Source organism: Lipophrys pholis (assembly GCF_963383615.2).
Source record: "Lipophrys pholis genome assembly, chromosome: 2".
Taxonomy (NCBI): Eukaryota; Metazoa; Chordata; class Actinopteri; order Blenniiformes; family Blenniidae; genus Lipophrys; species Lipophrys pholis.
The window spans coordinates 7885563-7906028 of record NC_137636.1 but is presented as its reverse complement, the minus strand read 5'-3'; the positions used below and the strand labels follow the sequence as shown (position 1 = coordinate 7906028).

Below are 20466 nucleotides of genomic sequence, written 5' to 3'. Positions count from 1 at the left end.
ATGCCATTCGCCAAAAGGATTGTGGAGCCGCAGCTTCTTTGCAGGCACCCGATCCCCAACGATGAGGGTCTGCTTTTCGAGGACCTGTGTGCCATCAGCAATGTGGTTCTTTCCCGGACCTTGCGACAGCTCTCCGACCTGGCCCGGCACGCCTGCTCCTTATTTCAGGAGCTGGAAAACGACATCATTAATACCAACCAGCGAGTCTGGGTCCTCCAGAACAAAATAGGCCAGATACAGCAGACTGCCAGTGCCCTAGACCCCAAAAAGGAGGCAGTGCGTAAGTAGACCACCACAAGTGTGTGCACCCATATATACATATACAAATAACAATAATAACAGTAATCCACCTCATGATTGACGCCTGAGTGAGATTTTATTCATTCACATCTTGTGTGTGTGTGTGTGTGTGTGTGTGTGTGTGTGTGTGTGTGTGTGTGTGTGTGTGTGTGTGTGTGTGTGTGTGTGTGTGTGTGTGTGTGTGTGCCTTCATGCTCCCTCAAAATGATTTTTACCCAGCAGCACGCACGCCCCGTCGTAGACGCATCCGCGCGCGCTGTCACCCCCCCCTCCCACCACCACCCACCCACCCACCCACCCATTGAAATGTGTCACACGAGTGCGTTTGCACATTTGGCCATTCAGTAACATCGAGATGCGTTTTCCACGGTGCAGAGCGTCAAAGCGTGCGGACTGCTCATTCCTTTGTAGCTCCAGACTCGGATGAGAGTGTGCGTCTTTCGACGTGTGTGTGTGTGTGTGTGTGTGTGTGTGTGTGTGTGTGTGTGTGTGTGTGTGTGTGTGTGTGTGTGTGTGTGTGTGTGTGCCGCTGCATTGGCTCAGCATCGCAGCCTCGTTACTGCGGGTAGCGCACACCTGAAGCATGTTCAGGCGTTGCTCTCCAGTCCGCCTCCTTCATACAAGGTGGAAGCGCATCAAGTTCAGGCTCCGATTTGTTAAAACGGGTTTGATGTGTGTGTCTGTGTGTGTGTGTGTGTGTGTGTGTGTGTGTGTGTCTGTGTGTGTGCGCGCGCGCGTGTGTTTGTGCGATGGGGTTTTCACAGGCGACTCCCCGTGCGCCAAACCCACCCTTTCCACATGCAGCGGCACCAACACAGCATCAATAATGAATCCAGATATCCAATGTTGCAGAGTAAATATGAACTGATCATGACTACATATTCAGCCGTCGCAGTAAGCGGCAAGTGTACGCGTCTGTGGACGGATCACATGAGGAAAAAAGAAAAAGAAAAAGCCTGATTGGCACCAATGAGAGACTCTGCAATTCATTGTAACAGAGCGTTCTGTACAGCAGCTACATATTATTTATGTTCTCTGCAGTCCCCTCAGTGTAAGTCTTCAGATTTGAGACGATCAGTTCTCTAATTTTAGTCCACATCTGAGAAATGGGATTCAACACTGCTGTGGGTTATTAAAATCTGGCACATTCAAAGAGTATTTTAGGGGGGCCTTGAAGCTATAAGCTCAAAAACATTCATCTATTTAGATGCAAGCCCCCCCCCCCCCCCCCCCCCCCCCCCCCCATACACACACACAAGTCTGAGCATATGTGTCAGTGTGGGAGCCATGTTTCTATTACATAAAACAGTCATACTGTATTGCTCTATTTACTCCAGTTTGCTTTAGATCTGGCTGAACGGATCTCTGAACCCATACACTAACATTGTGTGACAGAGCTCTGAATTTTCTGCTCGACTTCTTTAACAATTCAACAGTCCAGAAGTCATCTGCACCCAAACAGATGACAGCAGCCTCACCTCGCGCCAATGCAAAGTCTGTGAAACTGACAGCAACACTACACCCAGAAACATGAATGTCTCGTGCACTTGTTGACCCAAAAACCTTATAATATTGATTTGTTAAATGGATTTTGTTTTGCTTCTGCATCACTTCAGCCGGTCAAGATATTCAAAATACCTATCAGGCAGAAATGTTGCTGCTTTGTCACTGTTTAGTAACATTTGGGTGAAAGAATACCTTTCAAACTTTGACGACACCCTTTTTATTTTTCAAATATGTTATTTTACCTTTCATGTGCAGACAAAAGTCAGGCAGCTCCAAACACACAGTGACACATGACGAAAGCGGCTATTGACCACATATGTGACAAAATACAGATCCTACGTCGACCTGCTGCCTCTTCTCTTGCTGGGAGCAGCTTCATCATCTCCTTTTCCTTCTGCTTTGATTCTATGTTGTTCCCTTTGTAGCCATTAGACCTAGACATTGGCAAGGCGTCTGAATGATGCAATACTCGGACAGAATGAGTCAACAAAGCGTCACGCAACCTTATGTCCTCTGAAAAACGATCAGTCCAATACATTTTGTGACGTTAATGGTCCTTAGGTTTTTCTCTTCTTCTTTGTTTTTTAATAGGCTTGTTATCACTGTTTCCATCCTGAATGTGCTGTTTTCAATGTTAACAATCGTGGTCAGTCCAGTGGCCAGCATAATCCCGCTCTTGGATCTCCATTCATTTTATCTTTATTCTGCTCATTAGTTGTTCAACATATTCTAAGGGAAAACTGACTACTGTGATCACTCGTTGATGGTGTGTGTGTCTGACGTCAACTCAGTTGCAGAGTCTGTGTTTTCAGCTGAACAAACGGACGGATGTCCACTAAAAAGTTTTTGCTATTTTCATTCAACTCTCTGAAGGGGCGAGTCTCTTCACTCTTGCTCTCAGATGACACTGATAACCCTGGGAATGTGAATAATTGTGTTTGCGCACAGACGGAGATTCGCTTTCAGCGGCAACAGGGTTTCCCCATCTAATTGTGGAGTGTATCAAGATTCAAGGCAGTCAATATTATAGTGGTAACTTGGATTGATCCTGAGCGTGGCAGCAGGCGGTGGAAAACAATAAGCTTGTGTGGGCAAAACATGCCACAGTAGCCTGTAATAGTCATCTGTTAGTAACAGTGGCGATTTATAGGATATTTTCTGTTTAAGAGAAAGATCTAAAATCATATTGTTTGGCGATTTGTTTAAAGATGCACTTCCAACTTGTCATTTTATACACAGCCTCTTGAACGACACACCCAACTCACATTTTCCGCTTTTTCACTTCTTTAACTTGAGTGTGTTAGACCTTCAGCACTGCCAAAAACAAAACAAAAAAGCAGGTGACACACGACTGAGTGGCATTCCCGAACAGACAGAGGACTGAAACTGTAGATATGGTGTGAGCGGTAGCCCAATGAAGCTGGGGAATCTGCATCGCAAAACTAAATCAAATGAAACATGTGACCATGTGGTTATTTTCTCTGAGTGTCTAGATGTCAGAGGTCAGTGAGATTTACTTGTTGTAAATTTTTTATTTTTTTTTGTCTGCGAGTGTCACGTCTGACCAGCCATCAACGGCCCAGAGATAAGAGATTCGCTATTTATAGCTGGTGGCTTAAGATACAAAGCGTTCGCCATTCATTGTAAGTGGTTTGACTTGTTGGATTGTTTAGCTCGCGCTTCCTTTTGTAGTCCACCGCAGTGGTTTCCAACAAACATTAGGTCTGGGTTCACAGCGAGGCCCTAAGGTTTGACATGCACTGAGGTGGCCAAAATGAGGTTTTCACATGTCAAAGAATCTACACACCAGGAAAACTGTTGCTTTCAGGTGGCGGGCTCCTGCTGCTGCATGTTCTTGAGAGTTGGTGTGTTTCCAGACTTTGGCGTTCCACAGCCTTTTCTAAAGAGAGTTGGGAAAAATCCAGGAAATATGGGTTGGGAACCTGCATGATAACTGCTATCACAATGTACTACCTACACTGGTGCAATGCAAAGTGACTATTTAAAGGTCTTTAGAGTTAGAAGCTTATTTCCCAAAGGTGAGGCGCATGAAGCTGATATTTGGTCACTGCTTGGATTACATACAACTGTACCTCAAACATATATGGCATTCATTTTACAAAAGAAACACAGAAAGATAACAGAACCTATGTAAGAGGCATCAAAAGTACCCAGAGTCCCTATATGTGCGTTTACCTTGTGAATGAAATGTTGTATGCATATTATAATATCAAAGCATCAGTGATGATTTTAAAGGCTTTGATTCAAAATGTGATATGACCTCTCTCCATCACACAGTCATAACCAACATAGCTTCAGGTTACACATGGAGGAAGTGGTCAACTAACAGAGGCCAAATTGTCGGTTCCTCACTCTTCAAAGCTATATTAGTTATTCTGATAATGGTATAGAAGTAGAAGTAACCAGGTCAAAAAAGTGTAAGTAAATATATTCAAACAAATTCTGACAATCACACTCATACATTAAGTTCTGCCAAATGAAGTTGTTGTTCTTTTTTACATAATTTCGTAATTTCCCTTATGTCTGCTGCGAGAGCACACACACACACACACACACACACACACACACACACACACACACACACACACACACACACACACACACACACACACACACACACACACACACACACACACACACACATTGGAGGGGATTTCAGTGTGAACATATTGGTCTGTAGCAAATATATTGTACTGCTCTGGCAACACTGGTTTCTTCCCAGTGTGCCATTAAAGCAAATTTGACTTTGAATTTGAATTTGCGAGAGTATGGCCTGTGGCAGCGGGGGACTGCTCTATCGCTCTAGTCTGCATAGTAACAGGACAGCGAGGGAGGCCTGCTTTAACCTTTCAGCTGAGTCAATCCCCCTCTATCTCTCTCTCATACATTTTTACTCACTACTTCCCACTGTACAACTCGCTCCACCTCAGGAGCGCCACAACACAGTCTCAATGAAACACTTTCTTAAAGGCAGAAATGAGAAGAAGGGAATTGAGGCAGCAGTACAGCGTGTGTGACTGTCTGTGATCTGCAAATAAACACAAGAATTCAGAAATAAAACACAAATATTTCTCCCAAGCCCTTGCTGTGATACTGGCCGGCAGACTTAATCTGTCCAGTATGAGGTTGTGTTAGTGGCGCAGGGCTCTGGCTTTAACCACATCAGGCAGGTTGTGTGTTGTGTCCAAGCACATCTTGTCTGTCTCACACCCAACCACACACACAAGAAACACCGAGTGCGTCAATCCAGATGTTTTCAGAACACAATATGTGCAATGATTAATGCGCTCTTGCGTCTCAGTGCAGCTTTTGCATCGTCTCCCTGTCTCTGTCTCCATCTGTCTCTCGCTCTCTCTCTCTCGTCCTCCATCTTTGCATATCTGTGTCCATTCTCCTCGTCTTTCTCCTCTCCGTCTATACCTCTTCCCTCACTGCCCTACTTTCCCCATCAGCAGCAGCATGGAGAGACTTCTGCTTCTTGACAGCATATTTAATGTTTAATGCACTTTGATTTCCACCCAGACACTTACAAGCCTGGGAGAAGGGAGAGGAGAAGAGAGGAGAAGGGGAGAGGAGAGTTTGATAACTGAGTGAAATGGAGAAATAAAGATAAGGGAAGGCTATGGTATTATGGGGCCGGGCTTTTGATGTGAACTGGCAGGGAAGAAAAGAAATCACGAAAAATGCTCACTAACGTCAATAAGAGCCGTATCTGAAATTTGGACTCCAAATCAGCTCCCCACATGTTCACTGCACACGTTGCAACAGCACAAACATCCACATCTCTGTTTAGCAGCTCAGCGGGGCCGCGCTGCGCTTTGAGATCATTACTAGACACACAAGCTAAAATACAGTGAAACCTTCGAGATTCTGGATTCAGAATTGGGAGAATGAGAGGAGCGTGAAATGAAGAGACAAAGTGTTTCTCTACAAGGGGCGGAGGCAGGAACATACTATGAAATCGTAATGCTGAAATAATTATTTGCTTACCCATATTACATTTTAATTCTCTGTTTGCATCCAAGATAGTATAACTCAGCAAATATCTTAGGAGGCTAACCCCTCATTACTCTGGTTCCATTTGAGAGGCAACAAGAACCGAGATGGAAAGAACAGGTTTTATCAACCTGATTTGTTATTAAACTTCAATAACAGTAGTTTTGTTTTTTTTAAGATAAATACAACATACCTTTTCATCAGAAGTGTATAGCTAAGACTGAGATAAACTTCAGTCACACGACTATATATTCAGTCGCATCCAATTCATTAAAAAAAAAGAAAAAAAAAACTTTTCCACACAAGCTTCTCATTTTTATATTAAAAACTTGACCGGACAACAAGTTGGAGTGTCTGAGTTTAACTGTGATGAGATTTTGTTCGATGTGATAATGTCATCAGATCTACCTGTTGGCAACTTAAACAACCAGGTTGGGGCATTCGCTGTCTAATTTCTTGTTCTCAATTAAAACTGTCAAATTAAAAGAAGAAAGTAATCTTTAATATTGAATGTATTTGTTTTTAGGACTTTATTTGAGTACTTTCTCACATCTAAACCTTATTGTTAAAATGTGTTTTCTCTCATTAATGTCATCATATTAAGCTGTCTTAGATTGATAGATATATGAATATGTATTTATTTACCAATGCACTTTGTATAAGTTGCAAACAAGGGGCAGAAATGCAGATTTACAAACCAAGACTATTTGACCAGAAAATAACAGCTTGTGTCTTGTAGTACTTTAATGTTTCATTACACTGAAGGATCCACTGATGTACACATTCAAAAACCCAGAAGTTATGACAACCAATAGGCCAAATATTCATTTAAAAAGAAGCCGCTCTGGGCAGTCAGCCAGTGTTTCTAAAAGACAGAGATCCCTGTGTGCACTGAGGGAAAAACACAGCTTCCACAGAAACAAGCAGGCTTCCTCATTCACAGGAAATAAATGCTCTTGAGCATACAGCGGGAAAATGGGTGCTGCTCATTTAATGGGAACTGCATCAACACAATACTTAAGTTTAGACCATGTCGTGTGCAGGAGACAATTTGTAGTCTAAAATATTTAAGTATCACTGAAGATAGGTCAACATAAACAAAGGGTTTGATGAGATGCTACTTAGAAATGTTTTTAATTACATTTTGATCAAGAATACAAGATTAGCAAGAGCCTCTCCTGAAATATATATGATATATGGGGTAATACAAGCGTAATTAAAGCATATGGCTGGCATATGTCCACTTAATTTGGCACGGAAACATGTGGGCATGACATGTGGAAGATACGAGGAACGGATGTGACGACATTGTGTGTTGTCACTGCTACGCACGCACATGCACGCACACACGCACACACACACAAACACACACACAATGCATTTTATTCAGCTCCTCAGTCTCTTATGTCATGTAGTGTAAACTCATCACTGCACATTTCCTGTTCTCATGGACCAATTACCTCGATGCTAATTCTGGCTAAAGTGATCCCACTGTCTCATATACAGTAACACCAACACATGCACACACACACACACACACACACACACACACACACACACACACACACACACACACACACACACACACACACACACACACACACACACACACACACACACACACACACACACACACACACACACACACACACACACACACACAGAGGCACGGCAACCCGCTGAACTCTGCAAGCCTCATCTTTCGCTTTCTCTCAAGTTATCATTTGAAATTCTGCTTTAAGTGCCCGTGTCTCTGTTGCTGTTGCAGCGAGCAATAAAACATGTATGCAGAGCTGCTTGGTCTGTGCAGCACAACAGCCAGCCACCTGGATCTCCGACTGGAGGCTGGCTCTCTCGAGGTGATTTTCCTCGTCTGAGCACACTGATTTCTGCCTCTTCATGCTATTGTTGGTCTCAGACAAAGGAGAACACTTTTTAAACTCCTGACACCTGCATAAAAATATATGAAGAATTTTAACTCTCGGGAGTAAACGGGCAGGTGAAACTGCTTTCTAGATCCAGCTGACAACAAACAATATGTTTCACAAATTTACTGACGACATGCCAATATTTCTAGCAGAATGCTGCTGAATGAGACTCGACTAATGATTCTACATGATTATATTTGATCTAAATCAGAGGAAGTTCTGTTAAGACAGCTTCATTTCCAACCACCAAAAGAGCGATTGCGTGTAGTGACTTGCTTATAAATTCTTTTGCTTGCATGTTTTTTGACAATATTTTATCAGTATTGGAATTTTTTTTTAACATAGGTTCATAATAATCAAGATCTACAGTAAATCTAAAAATATAATATAGGGGAAATTAATAGAATTTCCATTTTCCCCCCAAACTTCTGCCAAGAAGTTGTGTTTTTCAAATATTTTGTGATTTCTACACACTTTGTTAAAATTCAGTGATAATTATGAAGGCATTTTGAGAAATTTACCATTGCGATTTGCACCACCTCAGTGTAATGGCCGACCGTGTCTGCTGCTGTTTCTTGGCTAAGCTAATCATCTCCTGGCTGCGGCTTTATATTTAACAGGCAGATACGAGAGTGGTATCGATTTCTTCTTATCTAATTCTTGAATAAGTACTTTGCCCAAAGTGTCAAGTATCAGCTTTATCGTTGCTCACAAAGATATACGGAGATGCACCGGGCGAGCACATGATTTACTACGAAGGCAGACCTAACACTCCTCTGCAAGAGTTTCCTTTGTTAAAATTACTGAAGAATTTCATTAATTTCGGCTCTACTAATAGAAAAATGTGCTTTGACAAAGCATTGTCAACATCAAGTGAGTGTAAACATGCCATATGCTTTTAGTAAGTCATGGATCTTTTCTTACACTTTAAAACATTGAAACATCGCCAGATAACAGTCTGTGGTATTCAAAGCGTTACTGACAGCATACTCACAAATTCTGCTCTCATTTGAACTATGTGGTGTTTATAGTAATTATCGTTACACTATCAAATAACCACAGTAGTGAGAAATTACAATTGAATACAACTGGCTGGGAACTCCTCGGTACTATGCTTGTGTGTGTCCAGTAGTTTTGCTCATGCATAAACGTCTCCCCGATGTGTGCATGTGTCGTGTGACCTGCTCAAGTGAACCGAGCTGCTGTCATTGCTGCCTGGAGACGCCATCATCATCACTATTCACACAAAATGTTTGACAGGTGGCAAGGGACCCCCCCCCAAAAAAATTTTTTTTTCACATAGTCAGCAATCACTGTGACAGTGTGTGTGTGTGTGTGTGTGTGTGTGTGTGTGTGTGTGTGTGTGTGTGTGTGTGTGTGTGTGTGTGTGTGGAGTGAGCATCACAGTGAGCTGGGTGTCATAAGCAGTATTAAATGTATTTTTCTACAGTTGATAATTTCAGTGGATTGTTTTTTTGAAAGAGGGACAGACCATCATTAGTTGTAGCCGTTCTAACTTGGTTGTCTTGTAAATTATTTAGTTTTACTTCACTGTGAACAAAACAAGTAAAACGAAGACTCGAGTTCTAAAGTTACTAACATTTGCTTGGCAAGTTATACACCAACCCCACACTTGAAAAAGTAATTTGTTAGTTATTGTTGTTCGTCGAGCTGAAACAGTTACCTGATTAGTGCATTGGTGACTATTTGAAAAGAGTTGTTAAAGCAAGGAAAATCCACACCTATTATCTGTTTTTAGCTTCTCAGATTTGTTAATTCTAACTTTTTTCATCCCAACTGGTGTCTGTTTTCTTTTATTAGTTCTTTTAATAAACAACTATACTCACTTATGTTACTGTCACTCTGATAGAAAGGCATCTACAGGATTTATGGATGTTGAATAGTAGTAATAAAGTACCTCATTCCTGAAGTCAGATTTTGGAGAGGCAGATTGATACACAGGGTTAAATTTTCATTGTTTTGTTTTCTTTCCGTGTCTCTCTGCCTCTCACTCCCTCAGTGGTTTCCTCACAGCCTCACAAGAAAATCCCATGCCGAGGCTCTCGCAGACGGCTGTTGTTGTACTTCGTGGGGGTGCTGTTGGCAGAGAAGTCATGTTACAACATAGAGATAAAAAGAGAAACTGAGACGAGACTTGAAGAATACTGGAATACGCGGAGAAGCTTGTTATCAATAAGTGAAGACTAAAAAGAAAAACACAACAAAGCTGCTAGTTATTAAGAACGCTATTTTTAACCACTCCTCAAACTATATCATGATTTCCTTTTTTTTTTTTTTGGAAGATGAATGGGTTTTTGTTAACATGTTAGGTGTGTTAGGACTACCATGTAGCCATCAGATATTCGAGTTTAGGATTAGCAGATGACAAAAATATAATCGGAAGTCGGAAGTCAATTATATCAATAATGCTGTAACAGGTGCCTGAGCTGGGTTTAGAATATGAACACCAGAGATTATGAGTATCAGCTGGGGATTTAGGGGGGCAAAGTACAAATGACCGAGATCATTTTCAACGTAAGAGCTTCTGGATGAACTTGGTAAACTATCAGCTAGAAGATGGAAACAGATGGAGCCAGAAAAAAGCTTAGGCGAGGTTGTCTGCTGCTTGTTTTAAGGACTGAGCTGCTCTTAAGGAGTTCCTCAGAAACAGATTGTCTTTGTAAGAACCTTAGCACGCCTTAAAGACCAGCCAGCCTAATTGGACTACAAGCAACCCCTGCCTTGAAGAAGCCGGCGCGCTGGCTGTCCCGTGCAGGCGTCTGAGCGGCAAAAACAACAAGCAAACAGGCATTAAAGATTCAACGTTTGGTTTTAGTTTTTCTTTGCAAAACTTGCAGCACTTCTGTGCTTGTGATGGAAACTTGATGTTGGTTGAATCCCACAGTCGATGTGGTGCATTAAGGTGAGGTAAATTAATCCAATTTCACAGCGGGTTGGTGAGAGGTGAGGACAGCCGAGCCAGAGCTGCACTAATTAGCCATATATCTGTCACTATTGATTGTATCAGAGAGCTTACCAAAGCCTACCATTTTCTTCTGCAGCCGCCACAAACACATACACTTGTACATATCCACATAAGCACACATGCACTTCGTATGGCTGCAACCTATTTTCACTGTTACTTTGTTTTACGCGACCACGATATGAGGATGCCCAATTTACCTCACCGGGCACATAAAGATGACGGTGTGAAGCGACACTATAGGCATGATGGTGTGAGTGTGCACTATTTGTACACTTTGCATGCATGTTGTATGTGGTGTGTCCTGCTCCATGAGTGTGCTAATGTACCTCTGCATGACAGGCCAGAGATGCGTTAGCAAAACGCTGCAGGCAACCACAGCTGTTACAAAGGAGAGGAGAAGAGAGAAGAAAAATAATCATTTTACAAACTACTGTACGGCTATATAGTTAGCATGCATTAGCAACATGGCAAATTAGCAGAAAACACACAATTGAAATGTTTTATTTGCAATTATTTGATGCGATTTAATGAATAGACGAGAATTCACTAACAAAAAAGATAAAAAAAAAAAAGAAGCTTTTTTAGATATATCAATCCTAATGCTGAATTAAATAAAGCAAAAAAAAAAAAAAGACAAAAAATAGGAAGAATGGAGAAGAGTTGAAAATTTTTAGTTGTTTATTCTACGCGATAGAGTAATAACACTCCAGATACAACGTGTGAAAAATAATTAGAGTATCCTGACAGATTCTGCTCCTGTTCTATGATCTAGTAATTATCACCACACAGTCGAATAATTACAGGAGGAAGAAATTACAATTAACCAATCGTGTGACTTACTGCAGACTAGTGTGTGTGTGAGTGTGTGTGTGTGTGTGTGTGTGTGTGTGTGTGTGTGTGTGTGTGTGTGTGTGTGTGTGTGTGTGTGTGTGTGTGTGTGAGAGAGAGCCCTACCCAGCAGATTACTCCACTGAGGCCAAGTCTCCACAGATGAAATGTGATAGCAGATTAATAGTTGAACATATTACAGGAACAATCCTTATTAGTTCCTCTTTTATCGTCGGTGAATCACTTAATATCTAACAGATGGATATTGCCTCACCAGTCAGAGCTTTTCTGTGACAACTTCAGCATGATGGGAAATTGTTTTATTTTTACCTTTTAATCGAGTGAGCAAACCCCTCAACTTCACCAACATCCGATAGATGAGACTGTTAAAAAAACATACTGGTGAAACATAAATATAACTTCAGGGGATTACAGATGCAAATCATTTTTACAGTTACAATACCCTGAAACGGCTCTCATCTACCTTTATATATAAAGTTGGGTTTAGGGTTTGTCTAAACTAATATGAAACCAATCAATCATTTCTATGAGCTCTTAAGTGAAATTCCTTTTTAAACACCAAAGGCAATAATGACTTTTACTGACTGATATGTGTTTTGTTTCGATATAGAAAAGCACAAAAGTGTGTGTTTATTTGTAAAAAAAAAAAAGAAAAAAAAGAAAAGAAAGAAATTTACTGAGCTGCACATAGGATATAACTGACAAATTTCAACTAAGTGTCAGTGGACATCCAAAACAGACATTTAATCCACGCCTGTTAAAGTGAAGCAGAGCCATATGGTTTGCAGTGGATCAGAAGCAGTGATCCTGAGGATGAAACCGCCCCAGCTGAACCTTTGTGCAGCGCATTTACACCATCTGATGTTTATCGTTGCAGCGCGGTCGCAGCCCTGATAGCACTGATCTCACACAATCACATCAGTCATTATCACATATGATAAACAGCTTATGCATGTTAATGCAGCGCTGGCATTTTGGTGCCTGTACTGTGCAACACTACGGAGAAGACATTTGAGAAAATTTCATAAAAAAAATAGCCGCAATGTCTAGGCGGGGGGATTGTCTGCTTATTTATTTACTAGTTTCACTGTATAGTTCGGCTGTGTTCCTTTCTGCTGGCTGGAGTCTCCTGCTTCACGAGGTGAGATTACAAGAACAGGCCTGATAGTTGCTTCTCTGTATACAGATGTATAAAAGATTTAATGCAAGTACGCACACATACACACCCACACACACACACACACACACACACACACGCGCACACACGCATACTCATAAAGCACATCAGAACATCAGACAAACACAGATGCACAAACCCATGACCAACACTTGGAAGTCCCACAGAAACTGGCCCTCCTCTCATCCTCAGGATAAAAGGGGATAATATATTATACATATTCTCCACTCTTTAACTGCTCATTATAGTACAGTCAGCCTATGTCTTAAAACAGGTCGCTCCTAATGAGATGGCGCTTGCTACATAACCCCAGTGTTTTTCACTCATGTGCAGGGCTTGTCCCATCCCGCTGATGTTCACTCACAATGACCAAAAGGTTTATTTCATTTGTTTCAGAGCATCTTTTTTTCTTTAGCTTCATTTTTCCTCTGTAACTCCAGATTAATATTCATAACTGCAGCCGAACAGTCTGCTCATTATTTATACCACATTACAGTTCAGTCTATAGGCTGTCAGTATTGCCTTCTCATTCCATGATATGCACTGATGAGGTGAGTCTAGGTAAGAGGAATTAATTCTCCCTGATTTATTACAATCAGGCTTTATCCATTACAGATGCAAAATAAAGAGGAGTTGATGAATTAGAGAAGGATTATTAATTTTGTAGATGATGTAAAAAAAAAAAAAAAAAAAAGCTCCTGTTCAGCATGAGGGATATATTATTTAGTTCCCCCTGCAACTTACTCATGTTTTACAGTTTTAAAAGTTCTGAGTGAATTTTATGTGCGTCTTTCTGAAAAGTAAGTCAAGTCTATGTGCACCATCTGCACATTAAGACCTGAAGGGACCATCAGAAGTCGAATCAAGTGTACCAAAAAGTAACTCAGAAAATCCCCTTTAGTGTAAATTTGTGCCATCAAAGAGGGTGTCCTTATAAAACCTTCTCACTCTATCGAATGATGCCTTGATTAATGTATTCATCATTTTTTAACCAGAGATAGAAAAAGTGGAGTTACAAGTGAAAGTACAAAGTACATGTTTTTCAGTACATGCATTCAAATGGATTCACATTCAAAGAATGAAGTATATGAAAACGACACTACTATATCTTGAACTTAAATGGAGGTATAAACCTCTGTTGAAATTCTGAACTTGTTGACGTCCTCAGTACAGATTTCTTGTGAGTTCTTCTGAGTACTTCTGAGTTTGCTAAACTGTATGATCATGCAACTATATTGCCCTTTCCATTTGCATGCATTTTTACTGGTAATCAATCAAGGATAAGACCATGAGGGGCATCGCATGTAAACAGCCGTATTTAAATAATGGTGTGGAATGGATCGCTGCTTGTATTGCTTGCACTAAGGAGTGATTGGATGGATCGATGAGACACTACATGCACGAAATGAAATAAAACACGACACCATGAAGTATGTGTCACAAATCACTGGAAGGCTCATACACAAGGAGTCAAAGTTTATTTTCAAAAGTCAGGTTTCAAATAAACCAAATTAAGGTATCCAAAAAGGGTAATCCGAGAGGCAAGTCCAACAGAGAGTCCACAAACACAATATAAAAAAAACATAACGTAAGGAGAAGGACTGATGTCAAGACACGACGGAATTAAGATGATCTGGCAACAGAAACATGAAGGAAGTAAGCTTATATACACTGGGGAGGGGGAAATGATCTGTAACAAACTCAAGGCTGTGAGAAAAGTCAGTGCAACAATGGAGATCTTACATAAAAGACCCAAGAAGGAGTACAACATAGAAAGTATCTTGGGATACTTTGACACGAATAAAAGTTGTGGGAGCCAGCGGAGGAAAACACCATAACAGCACCATAGCGGCTTCTCGACAAAAGCCTGATTCGTATTTGCACTTCCTTTTCAAAGACATTGACTATAGACACAATGTAAATCATAATGCCATTTGTAAATAAATCTATCAGCACAAACTCCTCCCAGTGTTTTGCATGGCCAGGTACATGTGTCTCATATTTCATATTCATGCACGTAAATGTGTGTGATCCGCTATGCGGCCCTTTTTTTGCAGTACTCCAGCAGAATGAATGCCTCCCATGACTAAACTGCCACCGATTAAATATTTTTGAAGAATAGCAATCATCACTGGATTGCATTTTGCATACTTGTAAAGTAGCAACTAAACACACGTAAAGTGTAAATTGTTCCAGCAAAAATGTCCAAATATTGTAGAATACACACGTGTAATCAATGGAGGGTTATAAAGTGTTTATCCCCTGAAAGCACTGAGTGAAAGTTAGGAAATCAATGTGGATTTTGACTTTGACTGTATGGATGCAAAGCAATGGTTTCCTAACCACTGTCAACCTTCCTACATTTCATGCACTTGTCATCCACCCCGACCTCCTCCCAGTATCTGCAGCTCAATTTCACTTCATCCATTCAAAAACAAAAACTATAAGTTTTCCCTGCATACGGTTCTGCCAGCAATCATGCTGCCTCATGATGGAGCTGGGGAAACAGTTAAGCTGTACATAAATACATTTTCAAAGAGACAAGGCCACTTTGAAGTTCATGACTATCTGTTCTCAAAGCTACAGTGATGTGTAAGCATGGCCGAGGTTTCCAAGCCTTTAAACAGATTTAGACATTAAATACCTTGCTTAACTCCACAGTAAACAGATAGATTGGATACGACTGACACTGATCTTGTTATGTAGTGTCCTTTTGTTGAAGAAGCAGGATGAGAACAGGATTGAGTTCAGAACCTGTTAATGTTGCATGACAGGTTGCTGTAGGGAGTTATTTATATGTGTTTATATTTATATATATATATATATGACTGAATTCAATCTAGATGCTTTAACTACAAGAATAAAAATGTTTTCACACCAACTTGGCTTAGGCCCTGTTTACACAACAACATTTCAAGTGAAGACATCGTTTTTGCACTTTTGTTTCAGAAAGGTTTCGTGTTTACGCAGAAACATTTTGAAAAAATAATTGTCAGTTTACAATACATACAATACCCTATAAACGTTAACAATGGCGAGTACACAGACATTCGTATGGACAGACGACAAAGTTGGATTGCTGTTGCGGGGGCCTCCAGTAATAAAATGCACAGGAGAATATTAAGGCCGCCATTGTTGTTCCTATTGTTGATCTACTCACGCATGTACAGAAGAAGTATTTACTATGGTCGTGGTGTGCATGCGCAGTTGCAGTGTTTCAGAAAAGTTGTGTTTCCCCCGACTACACAGACACAGAGTCTGAGCATGAACATGTTAAATATTGTCAGACATGGCGAAAGAAAATGCCAGCAACCTAAGCTGAACAGGAACTGAACCAATACTCAATGCCTCATTGATATTTTGCCAACAGATTCCACAACGTACAACAACTCATAAGAACAGTTTAGCGCACGATGCATTTTGTAAACGCTTCAGAGAAAAGGGGAAGAAATGTCTCTGTAAAAAAAACTCCACATAAAGACCTAAAACATAAGTGCAGAACATATCAATTCAAAGATGGTGGTGCAGGAAATAAATATTTCATTCACAGAGCTGGCAAAGTAGCTCGAAAAGTAAATTCCAGCCATAGCCACTTGAACCTGATGATTACCATGCCATGCTCCACAGTCTTTGAAAGAGGATGCTACATCAACTTAAGACCAGAGCAGAAAAATTTGTCCTGAACATAAACCAAATGATCTGCAATGCATCAATTTGCATTTGAACCCTCTAAGTCACATGAAAACCAAGTAAGGTTCTGATTTATTAAGATCCTAAACTACACACTCTTGCAAATAGACTGCGTAACACCGTCATGCTGAAGCAGGAGTATTCTGTTGAGGGTCTTGTGTTAATAGAGACCTTGTTTGAGAGAACCCTCAGCTGGAAATGGTACCGTTTATTTGTGTTCGCCAGGAAGTAACGTCGTCAAACAAAATGTGTAGGGAACCAGATGAGGACATGACTCAACACAGTAGCACAATAAGACTTCCACCACAGGCTGAACTGGTTTGCACCTCTTGTTCAAACATATAAAAACAAACACATTAATAAACAACTAAAGCGTTTTCAGATGTAGTTCATCACATTGTGCTTCATACATTCATTTATAAACATAAACTCCTTCAAACATGTTGTATGATTTGGGAGAAGCTCTTGATATTCCTTATTCATGAAGTCAAACATGGTTAGTGTGTCTTATCTTGTGCGTCTGTCCTCGGTGCATCCCATTAGTAGATCAGCTTCCATACGTCTGTGCCCATGATATCTGGTGTGTGCCGATTTTTATCTGCGCAGTCTTTAAGTAGGTCCCAAGTACGCATCAGTCAACGCTGGCACAAATTTACAAATCAAATTTATGAACATCTTCATCCTCGTCCAACTTTCATTGCTCTTGATATATTAAGTAAAGAAATATCTTCCAATTCCAGAACCTAGATAACATATTTGTTGCTTTGCCATCTTTGTCTCTAAGTATAAATGCTGAGGTTTTAGAGCTTTGCAGCGGCAGGAATAACAAACTTCACAATACAAAACTTCTCTAACTGTGCACGGACACCGATAATATACTGCAAATGGGCAGCAAAACTGTGTTAAAATTGTAACATGTATTAGATGTATAAGATGTACATATTTTAAGAGATGGTACGCACCAGCCGAGCAGGAGTCTTTTAACTTTACATTATCCAATTCACAGATTGTAGATTCATCAAGATTTTCGTAGATGGTGAAATAAAAGGAGTATCCCTTACACCGTAATCATATTACTTTCCTTCACAGAGAAATGCTTCAGAGACATTATCATAAATTGGTTATTTCGGAAAATATTTGTCTTCACAGGAGTCCCATTTATTCCTGGGTAATGCGCTAGTTATTTAGTAAGTTAGTTTCTAAACAAGCAACAAACAAAATGACTCTAAAGTCTGAGAAGCCTGCTCAGCAATCTCACTCATATCGGAGCTTTCTCCCATGACAACGCTGTGATAGACTTACTTTATTTCTTTGTATTTTAATAACATGCTGGTTTTAGTTACATTTCTTAACTCTTTGGTGTGAATGATATTTTTTGATTCTTGTTCTATATTGTTGCATGAATTGATCCCTTTTACAGAAATGCAACACTCCAATAATTTGGTCCTACATCTTGGTTTTATGAAAATCTCTGTTTACTTTTATTTGCACAAAACCTCTGATACCTAAATGACTTATGACCGTGTTTCTGTCTTACCGAAATATATCTAGATACACCAGCCATCCTCTGCCATCCCTTTCATGAAAACTTTCTTTGGAAAGATTTGGCATTGATGAGGCATGATTATGATAAAATCAGGGTTTTCATTTATTACTTTCTTAAATTTTTACTCAATGCAGCAAACTGAAAAAAGTATTCCATTTTCTTTCTTTCAACTTCTTTAGTTCTGTAAAATCGCTACCTTTATTAGATTTAATAATATGCTCGTTAGCACTAATAGGCTCCAGTTTAAATAAGTGTGTTACCTGAACACCTTTTTATTTGATGTGTGACCTACTTACAGAACAGCTACTTAACGCCCAAATTTCTACATTAAAAAAGGGTTGAGCCAGGGTTGAACAACCAAACAAAACATTTTCTTATGTTTAACTATGTTTTTCAACAGCAGGCAATGCTTGCAGAATATGATGAACCCGTGAAGGCTTGAGCTTAACAACCCTAGAATAATTTAAGTAAAAGTAAGTCAGAAAATGGGAAAAGTGAGGAAAAAAATGCCCCAGAGTTTGGCTCAGATTCAAGATGGAGACGTGTGTTGGACTGTTGCACTTGTAGACCAAACCGATGGTGAGTCAGCATGTTAAAATGAAATTACAATCAGATTCAGGCAAAATGACACATGAGTCATGTGATTTGTTGCTGCTGTATGTCAGAAATGTCTAATGAGTAACAAAAATTATACCCCAAATGGAGAAAACTGGAGAAAAAAACTATTGTTACACCCCAAAAAATGCTGTCATATTCAAATCACATTCATATTTAGTTCCATTTACATCATGCAGACTAAAAAACAGAGATAAAACTTCATACAATCAAGTATATATTAGTAAAAAAAAAAATTATAATAAATATTGTGATGATATATTTTAATTATTTGCTGATATTTAAAAACATCTCCTTGAATTAAATTATCTTGTTTCCAGTGTTTTTGTAAATATTGTGATGGATTACAATCTGTGTGAGTGAACAGCTCTGTTTTTTGGGTTAGATTAAACACAGTGCAGAGAAATTACATGACAACCACGCGGCCTCTGAGATGCAGCTGTGGTTCGAACAGTACAAAGAAAAAGAAGGGAAGAAGAAACGATGAAGGAACGCAAAAAGGAAAGAGAGATACGAGGACGAGGCGGCGAAGGGGATGACAGCTGGAGATGGAAGGATAGGAAACTGTAGCCATTGTGTGTGTGTGTGTGTGTGTGTGTGTGTGTGTGTGTGTGTGTGTGTGTGTGTGTGTGTGTGTGTGTGTGTGTGTGTGTGTGTGTGTGTGTGTGTGTGTGTGTGTGTGTGTGTGTGAGACAGCAGGCCACAGAGTATGTCATGTGTGTGTGAGGGGGCAGTGCGTAAGAGAAGAGCAATAAGGCCGGGGTTCTTCGAGGAGACTCACTCTCACTGTCACATCGATCAGACGACAGCATCACACACACACTCATGCAGACGACACCCCTGCTCTCGCCGTGCGCCCACTGTGGAAACTATGACATGGAGGTAATGCGAGGAGGCTGTTATAGATTATATAGAAGAAATACTGTTTTCATCTTAATGTAGGGGGAGAATTTGCTAATTTTGCTGATAAAGAATGTAAATGTGAAGTCTCGTGTGATAAGCACCACCCACTTGCTTAACATAGTTTAGTTTAACTTGGAATAGAACTAGCAGCATACACAAACTGCCAGTCTGGCTCATTTGGAAGGCTGCAAAGTATATAAACAGATGTGATTTATTGTCTTCGGACTACAGGTTAATCCAGAGGCAGAATCACCTGCAGGAGGGTTCCTTAAAGCCAATTCATACTTTGCGAGTCCGCAGGGTGCATGTTGGTCCATGTGATGTAAATATTGTTATCCACCCCTGTGTGCGAGTGTCCACTCTGCGTCCAGCCAGAGCAACGATACCAGGGAGCCAGATGGCTCAGAACTCCTGGCGTGAAATATCAAACACTTTAGGAAAAGAGGAGAACGCTGGCCACCAGAAGTGGAAATATTCTGGGGATCGTTCGGTTGTGTTATGGAACGCATACCTACGTGAACCCAGAAATTTAGTATGAATGTATCTGCGGTCCGTGTGCAAGTGCAAAGCGGTCTGCGGACGTTCAATTTGTGAGTATACAGACTTGTTTTAGATGGTCCCCTTCCTTGTTCACCACATGTGATCTGCATCTCTGATTTGGCACAAGATTTTTCATTGGACGCCATTCCTGAAATGGAAGTCGGCCCACCTTCCTACAGTATAGACATCAGACCCAAATAAACTTTATTATTAAACATAGAGTCCAAACATGTCAGGGCTCAATCTTACACAGGTTCTTGTGGTTGTTTAAAGTTGTTTCAGTGCTGAGATTCCTAATTCAGAATGACTTTCCTGTTTCCAAACCTTTGCATTTCAGCACCATGGCAATAACTAGAAAGACGGTCGCAAATAAAGACAATAACTCAGTTTTCATCAATCCTATTGTGAG

At 40.4% G+C, this 20466-nt stretch overlaps 1 protein-coding gene across 1 annotated transcript in view; it reads left to right on the top strand.

Moving 5' to 3' along the window:
• The window catches only part of nhsb (Nance-Horan syndrome b (congenital cataracts and dental anomalies)), a gene marked incomplete at its 5' end in the record, with an annotated part of 48032 nt that continues 27566 nt past the window's right edge, over positions 1 to 20466 (top strand). The window contains one exon of the mRNA XM_080491101.1: positions 1 to 280. Within this exon, the coding sequence (XP_080347227.1) occupies positions 1 to 280 (280 nt within the window). The remainder of the gene's footprint in view (positions 281 to 20466) is intronic.